The sequence below is a fragment of the Oculina patagonica genome, chromosome 12 (genome assembly GCF_052425735.1).
Source record: "Oculina patagonica isolate OP01 chromosome 12, crgOcupat, whole genome shotgun sequence".
In the NCBI taxonomy this organism is placed as follows: Eukaryota; Metazoa; Cnidaria; class Anthozoa; order Scleractinia; family Oculinidae; genus Oculina; species Oculina patagonica.
This window is the reverse complement of record NC_135769.1, coordinates 29073331-29084714: the sequence shown is the minus strand read 5'-3', so window position 1 is coordinate 29084714 and position 11384 is coordinate 29073331. Positions and strand designations below refer to the sequence as shown.

The 11384-nt window shown below is 36.5% G+C and overlaps 1 protein-coding gene across 1 annotated transcript; it reads left to right on the top strand.

Annotated features, from left to right (window-relative positions):
- Positions 1-8089: 8089 nt before the first annotated feature.
- On the top strand, positions 8090-11071 carry LOC144633539 (pyroglutamylated RF-amide peptide receptor-like). The gene is made up of 3 exons (XM_078492387.1): positions 8090-8251; positions 9894-10151; positions 10724-11071. The coding sequence occupies exons 1-3, from the start codon at positions 8090-8092 to the stop codon at positions 11069-11071; spliced, it is 768 nt and encodes a 255-aa protein (XP_078348513.1).
- The last annotated feature ends 313 nt before the right edge of the window (positions 11072-11384 follow it).

The following is an 11384-nucleotide window of genomic DNA, read 5'->3' as shown; positions in this document are numbered from 1 at the left end:
GCGTACCATTTATTCTATCGTTATTGTCATGCGTGTTTATACATTAGCTCCTGGCTCGGACATGTGAGGGCTAACCTCGTCCCAAGCAAGACGTTAATAAATTAAAAGATAGATATATAGATAGATAGATATGATTGATTGATTGATTGATTGATTGATTTTGACCTTTGAACGTAACGACTGAGAGTGTTTGCCTTATTTGCATATTGTGTGGCAGATCAGTTTATTTTAGTAGATGGTTTGTAAAACTTTTCAAAAATCTCTTTCATGGTTGTTCATCAACATAAATTTATATTACTTGTAAATTGGCTTAAAGGTAAAAAAAAAACAGAAATTTCAAAATGAAAATGCCATTTTAACCAATTTAACACTAAAACTATCCATTATTGAGTGAAATAAAAGAAAAATACGAAGATTTCCGAAGGCTTCACGAAAACGTTTTTGAAGGCCGCACTGGTTGTCAAAGTTTGAGAGACCCCTGGTTTGTTTATTATACAAGTGTGCATACTACCTAAATGCTAATGAGAAAGAACAATAGAGACTTCTGATTTGTCTGCATACCAGCGTTCATACTACCTATGTCTTACATTATATGCAGCATAAAAACTTGAACTTGCTTTCGCTATTTTTGAGCTTAAGCTATTTTATTTTTAAAAAGATGCGTCTCCGAACAACAACCAACAAACAGTCAACTGAAAAACGGCCGAACAGAACGAAATAACTGCTTGAAATGTGACTTAACACATTTATCAGGTGCAGTCTGCGGAATCGGCCTGCAGTCGTCTTCAAAAACACCAATTATGATGTCACAAGTGTTTATTTTCGACAATTTTCCGACAATTTTTCCGAGCACTATACGATTATGAAGGCCTAAAAAAGGCATGTTTTAACTTGCAATAACTCTGTGATGCAATGTCCGATTACTTTGAAACTTCGCGATATGCTTATTTTGCTCTTAATAAACACATAGGCAAAAAAATCGAAATTTCTGTTCACTTGACCTTAATTTAAAAATGGTCAATTTTCCCTTGAATGCAATTGAGGGATCAACAAATAATAACATTTTGTTCTACCAATACCAATATATCTTCAAACAGACCCAAACTACCCTAACCCAAAACTTAGCCTTGGCAAGCGTACTTTTAGATTTTCTGACACAGCCCTTTTTAATTCACTACCTTTTAAAATCCAACAAGCTGTATCACTCTTGTCAAAGCTCACTTTATTCATAGCACCTAGTAATTTATGATATCTAATTTTTTTAGACCAGTTCATGCTTGTAATTCGTTACAGTATTTAAACTCTTTTTATATAACTATTTCAACTACTAGACATTAGTTTTTAACTCTGTTTTTATAACTATTTTAAACTATTTAGATATTTTATGTATCTTGCTCCTTCTTAATTAATGAAAATATACTTATTTGTAAGGTATTTGTGCTGCTTTGGCTGAGCTCTGTTTGCTGGGACAAAAACAGACATTCCCATTTGGGATATTTTGGCCACAGGTGTGGCCGTTTTATTTCAAAACAATCAGTTAAAGATGACATTAGAAAAACAAACAAGGAAATATCCCAGCAAAGGTGGGGGAAAATCCGCCTCACGTTCGGTAAGATATAAGACAGGGAGCGGAGGTAGGGAAAAATGGACTAAGTTCGCCATGTTGTGGCAATGCTTCAACAAAGGTCGAACTAGTACCCAGGTTACCTCACTTTCATGTTAGGAGCAATGATGTAATCCCTCACCGAAAGCTGGGAACTAATGCGTCGCAAGCTACATAAAAACATTTATTTTTCCTGCGTGAAATAAATATCCTTTATATTTTTAGAAATTGTATTTAGCAGGGCCCCTTTAGATACCAGCCACTGTGCTGAATGGGCCACCCTGCATAAATAAAGTTTCCCTCACCTTATATATAACAGACAGGTGACGAGAATGAAGATAAAGATCACGATGGGCACAGTGTCGTGATGAAAAACTTAATACTCAGGGCTAACATTCAACGAGAAAATCTATGCTAATCCTCTAACTATTTTTAAGATATTTGAAACTTTTACATGTATCTTTTTTGGCAAGACAACTTTAAGTCTAAGGAAAATTAAGGACATCTTTCATTCAAAATAAGTAGTAAATAAAATATGAGCGGGAGATCTGTATAGGCTTTTACAATGGCGAGCCGATAGGCGAGCCATTGTAAACGGCCATACAGATCGAACGCGAATATTTTATTCTACTTGTGAAATGAAAACAATAAATTGAATGCAAAGTATTGTTATGCGAATCAGTAGAGATCTGTATCAAAAGTTAATGAATACTAATTAGCTGAGCAGGAGTTTGTATCAAAAGTTAATTCTATTAATTGATTTGTATGGGGGTTTACAGCTGTGTACATGTGATCTGAATACTGTGCAGGGATTGGCTTGCACCCTCATGAATTATTAATGAATTTTACAAGAAGTGATAAAAGAGCCGTCAGTTTAAAGGAGATTTGACTTTTTCAGCCAGGTTACAGCTGCTTTTTTAGACTTCAAGTGAGCATGATGAAACACTGGTCCTCTTTCACTGGTCTAATGACAGTAAACAAGTCCGTTATTTATTGTTAATGAAAACTATGAATAAATATCACTTTACTACTAATATAAAATTGCATCTCGCATGCGTGAGAGGAATTTATTTAAAGTTTCGATGCTCCTTTGCTAACAGCTGCTTGGGGCTAAGTTACTTAATTTTCTACGCATTAATTCATTGCTGTTTACGTTGGAAAACGCGATCACCGATTAACAGAGAGGAACAGTCATCATCTTTCAGGTAAAACTAAATAGTCGTGTTTTCCAGTTCCTTTTAACTACTTGTATCAAGTCATCTTTGGCATTCATAAAACTTGGGAAAGCAACGAGAGCCATTAAATTCCCTGCAGTCGCGAATAGCTTTTTCTGAGTGAAGCAGTCGGTCTTCAGTGAGTCGGTCTTCGGTCTTCAACCTGTCTAATGGTGTTTCATTCAAATGTTACTATATAGTAGGCAGATCGAGTGCAAAGGTGAATAACAATAAACGTAGAAACCTTCATCTAAAAAAAAGTTAAGAAAAGTTCGATTGCCGAATTAGAATCCTGAGAGCCAAAGAACATTTCCGCATTAGAAATTTAATATCATTTAACAACACATTAGTTGTTTAATCAATTAATTCGCCTTAACTTTTATATAGCTGCACGCAAGCCTAAAAGCGGATTAGTTCTTAATAGCCTTTAATATTTAAGTTTGAATTTAGGCGATGATTTCATTTAAAGTTTTTTCAATGAGAGAGGTCGATAAACGCGACGTTGTCGTTTATTCTTATCTTATTTTTTGGTTAAGAATTAATTTGCTATATTAAGTTGGGTTCCTATTGCTATTGGGTTACTATTCCTATTCCTATTGAGTCTTGGTATATTTAGCAATTATTGGATGAGGATGAGTATGATATGACAACAACAACAACATTTGAGCTTTATTTGCATGACCATAAAACATTACAGTATTGCAAAAGCATATGGTAATATATAATAGTAATAATTACAATAAAAAGCCATAAACAAAACTAATCAAATTGATAATCAGTGATCAAGAATTTGATAATCATCTGTCTCTCAATTCAATACAGGACGATGTAAACTGCACTAATTGCATATTAATATAATGGTCAGTGGAGTTCATTAATTGCACAATCAAGGTTGAAATTGATAACTGCTTGGGATTCGAAATTATATGATCTATTTTATTGAAAAAGATGTCTCTAATTGATGAATATCTTGGACAATGAAATAGAAAATGGGTTTCATCTTCAACATTATGCCCACAAAAAATGCAAAGTCTGTCACTTCTGGGGATATTGTTATATCTTCCTGTTTCAATCAGGAGTTTGTGATTACTTATTTTGAGTTTCACAAGCGTTTTTCGATTAGGATTTTTCCTAGTCAAATCTAAATAGGGTGAAAATGTATAACTGTCTTTAAAAGTATTATAAAATTCTAGTTTTTGCGAATAACAAAGGGAATGTTTCCAATAAGCAATATATTTCTTTTTCATTTGATCTACAAGGTACGTTATCTTAGTGTCATCTTAAGTGTCGTGATTAAAGTTAAAGGAAATGTCATAATAATTGAGGATCTTTACAAGATTGGAATAAAAACAATTTTTACCATTACAATGAAGATCTATTGACATTATCAGTGATTGCACGGCGAGGGAGATGACTTGATTATACAGATGACTTGATTATACTATTACGATCAAAAACAGGGCTGCAAAATAGTCTCAATACCTTAGCCCAGTACTGTACTTCGTGGATGTTTCAGATCAATCCTAAGAAAACTAAAATAATGGTTTTTTTCAAAAACGCGCGAAAAAATATGACTGTAACTTTTATATTGGCAAAGAAACGATTGACACTGTTCAGAATTATACTTATCTAGGAACGCGAATTTCTTCATCTCGAAATTTCACACTGTCGCTGGATCACTTGAGAGAAAAGGCTCTTCATGGTCTTTTTGCTTAAGATAAGATAAGATAAGATAAGAAACTTTATTTAAGTGTCAAAACCTTATAGCCTGGAAAACGACGAAACGTTGATTTTAGCAGTTTAAAACCCTCTCCTGCTTGCAAAATGATTTCACCCATTTTGACTAATAATAGCGAAGCCTGGGGTGTCTGCTAAATCAGATTTCAAGTCTTGGGACACTTCACCAATTGAAAAAAGTCACTTACAATTTTAATTTGCAAACGCTACTTACAAGTTAATAACAAGGCATCTAATATTGCATGCCGGGCAATATTAGATGCCTCGAGGAGATCTGCATAATTCTGCATATCATACCGGAAAGCCAAATTCAATATTTGTTTTATTATTCATTCAAAAAATTTCCAGAGCTCCAAATGCACAAAATGAATTTAATAGGGTTTTGACAGTAGGCAAAGTACACAAATACACAACTACGTTCGCTTTTAAATTTGATTTAAACTTCAAAAACTCGGTTCATTAAATTTCTTGTCCTTTATAATGTCGATATTTAGCACTTGCTTGAAGTGTCTATTGAAGCTAAATCTGATGACACAAAGCGATGTTTTCGAGTACAGGTTTCCAATCGTTCTTGCTTACTTCGACGTAGAATTTTCGTAAAACCGCTCCAAGTCCTCCCCTCTGGCTGTATCAGGCATCTTTTCCTCTTGAATATATGCTTTCAAAATCGATCGACTCCCCTTCGTTGCTTTTTCCGTGTTTTGACTTTCCTTGTCTTCTAATAACTTTAAAATTTTACCTCTTCGTAATGCTCAAATCTAGCGGCCATTCTGCTCGGCAGCAAAGCCGTTAGGTCGCGTGACGTCAGTGGTTCTTGGGAACGAGGTTGCAATCGGATAATCATCCTTGGGAACGAGTAGCTGGAATTAGCCGGGGATCGAAAGCCAATCAAAAACACAGAAATATTTTGAATGACAGACAGACAGACAGACAGACAGACAGACAGACAGACAGACAGACAGACAGACAGACAGACAGACAGACAGACAGACAGACAGACAGATAGATAGATAGATAGATAGATAGATAGATAGATAGATAGATAGATAGATAGATAGATAGATAGATAGATAGATAGATAGATAGATAGATAGATAGATAGATAGATAGATAGATAGATAGATAGATAGATAGATAGATGCGTAATTGTGTAAATGTCAAGAGTCCAACTTCAACCGGGATTTCATGCAGCTTTTAAATTAAAAGCTGCATGAAATCCCGGTTGAAGTTGGACTCTTGACATTTACACAATTACGCATTTATGGAAAAGTTTCGAATTCAAGTTTCCACGATCGCCAAAGTGATCCTTTGAACGAGGATTTAAGGAGAGCATAGTTTGAGTGACCTGTAACATTTCACCGCAATTTAGATAGATAGATAGATAGATAGATAGATAGATAGATAGATAGATAGATAGATAGATAGATAGATAGATAGATAGATAGATAGATAGATAGATAGATAGATAGATAGATAGATAGATAGATAGATAGATAGATAGATAGATAGATAAGATGCTAGCTACTATAGATAATATAATTAACATGATTAAAAATATAAAAAAATCAAAACACCCTTAATTGATTAACATCGCTATAAAAAGTCCTAGGAAATAAAACTTACAATTTAAAACGTTAAATTTCGAATGTTGCTTATAAAATCTTTGGTGCCAGCTAGACAGCGTATGTTTTCGAGAAGTGCGTTCCATTGTTTTGCGGCTTAATAACTGAACCGTTTAAGGCCGTATTTGGTACTTTTCGCCTTAGGTAATGTCAAAAGCCTTAGAAATAAAGCCTTAGAAATAGCCGCGAGACAGCGGAATGATTTCGGGCCAACAGGTAACTGTTTCTTATTGTTTTTCTTGTTTTTCCTTTGTTAATCCCTGTCCCGTAGAAAAAAAACAAAAGGGAAAAAAAGAAAAAGTATTTTGGCAACTGAGTCAAAAGTTCAATTTCAAGAAACAGATAAAAAAAATTGGGGTGCTCAACCAGTGAGGTTACTAGCGTGATCATTTTGCTGGCTCTTAGATTCTGATTCTGTTTCTTCAAATCCCACATCCCTAAACACTATTCAAGGATAACAAGCTTTATCCATGTCACTCATCTGGGTTCTGTTTTCGTATTTTCTCCGCGTATTTGATAGATGTCTTTATCGCAGGCATTTCAGATTCCTAACAAAACCGGAAAAGCCGGAAAATGATCCATATATAATTTTTAGTGGCATAAGTAGGAAGCGAGTTCACGCACGTTTCTCGAGACCACATTAGCTAGTGGTCAAAAGTATGCGAAACCACGGGCAGACAAGTCTCTGTGTTTGAGGCCGCGTGTCGTAGGCGTCACGGTATGCGCTATTTGATCCTCCCATACATTCACTGTAATTTGCAATGATTGACCTCCGCTTGAGTCAACTGATCGTGAGAAATGCTCCATAAAATACTAAATTTCGCATCTTTTCATCCCAAACTTTGATCTACTGTAAGCCAGATAAATAAAGTTCACTTATCTTTAATCTTTTGTGTGATCTTTTGTGTTTTTATATTATGGAGTTTTGAGGCCGTCAATTACTCGACGGTGGCGACTATCCTATTCTGATGTTGTTTTTATCCAGGTCACTCACCTAACATTGACACTCTTCCATTATGTCCGAGTCAGCTGGTGTTGCCATAACAACGGTACTCTTCATACTCGTCATTGTAGATATAGCGGGGAATGCTCTCGTTTGCTTGATCATAAAAAGAAATCGAGATATGAGGTATGCCAAGAGTAAAATAACTAACAATTTATTTCTAACAATATTTATTTTTTTATGGTTGATTCTCGTATTAAAACCTTTCTATCAGCAGGACGGTTGATTGGTGTATGGCCTTTATTGGTGATACATTATTATCATTAATGTGGCTGCGCGATGCAGCTAGGCCATTAATGTGTCACAAGTGATAGGACTGCGAGAGGATCCATCCACCCCCCCCCCCTCCCCCTCATGATCACTTGTACGATGGTGGGGGTATGAGTTTGCTTGCACGTCAGAGGGTAATTACGTCCATGACTTAACTAAATTATTTCACTTACCGTATATGTACAGTTTATCTGTATTTACCGAATTGACGAACCGTTGACCATGTGAAAAGCATAAACAATGAACGATGTGTCCTAGTTGTATTCTAGTTAAACAGCCTGGATAAGCATAGTAATATTCCATTTATTGACTTTTTTTATATTTTTATAAGGTATTTTCTTTCTTAGAAAGCCTTGAGAGCGTGATTTATACAACCCTGTCTAATTACCATGTTCATTCTGTCACAAACGACGATTATTTTTCCGATTTCCCAAAGAAGCTTTTGGGTCGCATCGTTCATGGTTTATGCTTTTCATGGGTCAACGATTCTTCAATCAGATGTACATAATATGTTTTTCAATACCACAGAGTTCCCATGAATCTTCTACTTTTCAACCTGGCTATAGCAGATATCATATATGCCACATTCATTGCCCCGAGTGTTTTTTTCAAGCTACCATTCACCCACTTTCCAGACGGGATGACTGGTACGGTCTTGTGCAAACTGCTGACACATGGAAATGTCGCGTGGATTGGAGGAGCTGCCTCGATTATCACTTTGGTAGCAATCGCCATTGAACGATATTATGCAGTAGTGTATCCTTTTGGTAACAAATGGAAACTTGCCAAGACTAAACTGAAGGTGTGTAACTGACAAAACTTTAAACCATCAATCTCATTACTGAAAACCACGCGCTCTGATTGATTCATTGAACGTTCTTCAAATTTGCTCACTACTATATTTTGTAAGCTTGTTTTGCTGGCCACACTTAGTAAGTATTTCCATGTCTATGTATTTCTCGCCCTTGTGGGCTAATTGGGGACACCAATTAAAAAAACCTAAAAGCTAGCCTAAAATCATTTAAAATACTTAACTAATAACTAATATTTACAATATTTTCTATGCACTACAGAGCTTACGGCAGTTACTGTTTGACCGTCCACATAGCCAAACATTTTCACCTAAACTATGACTTCAATCAGAACATTCTTGAATTAAACTCTGAATTGAAGCGAGGAATAATGAAAAAAGACAGCACACACGCGTCGAGGAACGGAGACTTCTCTCACAGTTTGGCCGGAATTTGGTAGAAACCAAAAAAAACGCCTGCACGTGAAGAATTACCAATACTTTGCATTTTACAGTGCAACCCCGATATAACGATCCTCGATATAACGATATCCCCGATATAACGATGAATATGCTATGTCCCAGCAAAAGTTACAGTAAAATGTATGGGACAGAACCCCGATATAACGATCTTCGATATAACGATATTCCCGATATAACGATGTGAATTGAGCGCACCGAGCGTAAAATCTTCCCCGATATAACGATATTACAGTATCAGTGCACAGTTACAATTTAAATAAAAATTCAATTTATTACAAGAACATTACAGTAGTTGAGTACAGTAATCTGTAACGTTTCTGCCAACAGCTTTCAGTCTACGATGCCCTTTTATCCTCCTTGTCATTTAATAGTTCTCTCAATTTTAGTATCTTTGACTCCTTCTTGTGACCAAACGTATACGTCGCCGGGATTTTAAGGCCGATACCTTTGTTCCTGCGTTTTCCTGTAACTTTAACGGATATCTGCCCACCATGTTTCAAAAATAAATGAAAGATTCGTGACAGTGTTTAATTAAATGATATGTAGTAAAAAAGTACAATTTAATTTTACCCCGATATAACGATATTTTCGGTTATTTTACGGCTATTTAACAATTATTCTGCGAAATCGCGCGGAATATCGCCTGATACTTAGCCGACGAGGCCGTAGGCCGAGTTGGCTAAAATCAGACGATATTCCGCAAGATTGAGCAGGATAATTGTTTTATTATTCAACAAATTACCAACGAAACACTTTTTGCAGAAAGAAAAACTATAATTATGCAGCGCTTTACAAGATTTCGGACGAATCTTCGCAACCTACATATATCGCAGGATATCTGTTATGTACGGATGACAGATGTCGTTAACATTTTGACCATATATGGGCAGCGCGCGCATGTGTTGAATAATAAATCGTTATATCGGGAGTCTCGATATAACGATACCTCGATATAACGATATAATTTCACTGCTCCCTTGGCATATCGTTATATCGGGGTTGCACTGTATATCGGCTGTCCTCCAAAATTATCTGGTGACCTTAACATTAATGATGTCACAATTTGGCTCGATGTCACCTTCCCGAAAATGTCGACAAAAGTCCCTTTCAGCGTCAAATATGATACGTTCACACGAATCAATGTTTTAAAGTTTACACTTCACAATTTCAGGTGATAATTCCTGGCATCTGGGTCTTTGCCTTGATATTCAATGTCCCTCTTTTCCTTGTCACGGATATTAAGAAGGTAGAGAGGGAGAACCTCTGCGGGTATATCTGGCCTAAAGATTGGATAGCTAAGGCTACTAGTGTGGCGTGGTTGGTCATGGTAGTTCTTTCCTTGGCCGTGATGGCTGTGTTGTACACCAGAGCCGTGTACACTTTGTGGTTTAAACGTAATGACGACAATCAACACACCCACCAACAACAAGTGAGTGTTCCATGGTGATATAGAATCCACCAAGAATTCTTCTTTCTTCTCTCATTTCCATTAGTTACTATGTAAATAAATAAATAAATATATATATATATATAAATCACTTTATCAAAGAGTCCGTCATCTTTGTCACTATTGTTGTTATTATCGCCGTGTGGGTTCTATTACACATTGAAAATATGCACTAAAGACGGCGAAACTTCTATCCGATAGTTTTATTCCGGTATTATAATATAGCTAGCAGAGCAGCGCAATCAAATTCAGTTTACGTAAGCGTGCATCATAATCCAATAGTGCACGCTGATAGCGTAAGCAAATCGCTTCGCCCGAAAACTTTTGTTCCCACGCGTGTTTTGGCCGGGTTTAAATGTACATTTATGTTATAAAGCAATTGGTTCATGCTTTTAGTTGTGTACTATCGAGTTATGGCGCATTTGGGAAGTTTTAAGAGCACTCAAGAAGCTAGAGTTGCTCTTGGCTATCGCCTCTCACGCTTCTTGCACCATAACTCGATACTGCACGCTAAAGCATGAGCCAGTTGTTAAGTAGCATCTCTCTTTACACAGGGTGTCATGAAGGTGCGAAAGCGTGTTACATTGATGGTCATAGCTGTCACTGCCATATTTGGAATCTGTTGGGGCACGAGTTCAGTTGTATACGTCTTAATGGTTGCTGCATCCTACGACATTGGTGCAGTTCCAATCGCCATTTCCAATACAATTGTCCTGTTCAATTCAGCCTTCAACCCGTTTGTATACGCTCTGTTGAACCAGCAATTCAGAGAAAAGATGAAAGGAATGATATACTGCACTTGTCCAACTGGAAGCGTGGTTCAACCTGAACCGCTGGACATGGAGCTTACAGCCAACACCACCCACCCGACCTACACAGCAGCACCATGTGCCTCAGAGTGATGTGTTCTCAGTGTTCTAAGTCGACTAACGCACTTTGAAGGAAAATAGTTATTTGTTAGACTTTAAATGTGAAAAACGATGCCTGGCACTTTATGCAGAAAATGGTGAACTTAAACTTTAAAAATATTACATTAAGGAACAGTAGCGCTAGATAGCGTGCTTGACTGATTACCAACTTTAGTGGATTGAAGTCAGCTGTTTAAAAAAAAAAAAACGTGCTGTTTATTAGAATAGTGCTGTGATTTAGAACATAGCCGCTGTATACACGTGATAGAATTCTAGCGGGCAAGTTCTCATGGAAACTCGGTAAAAT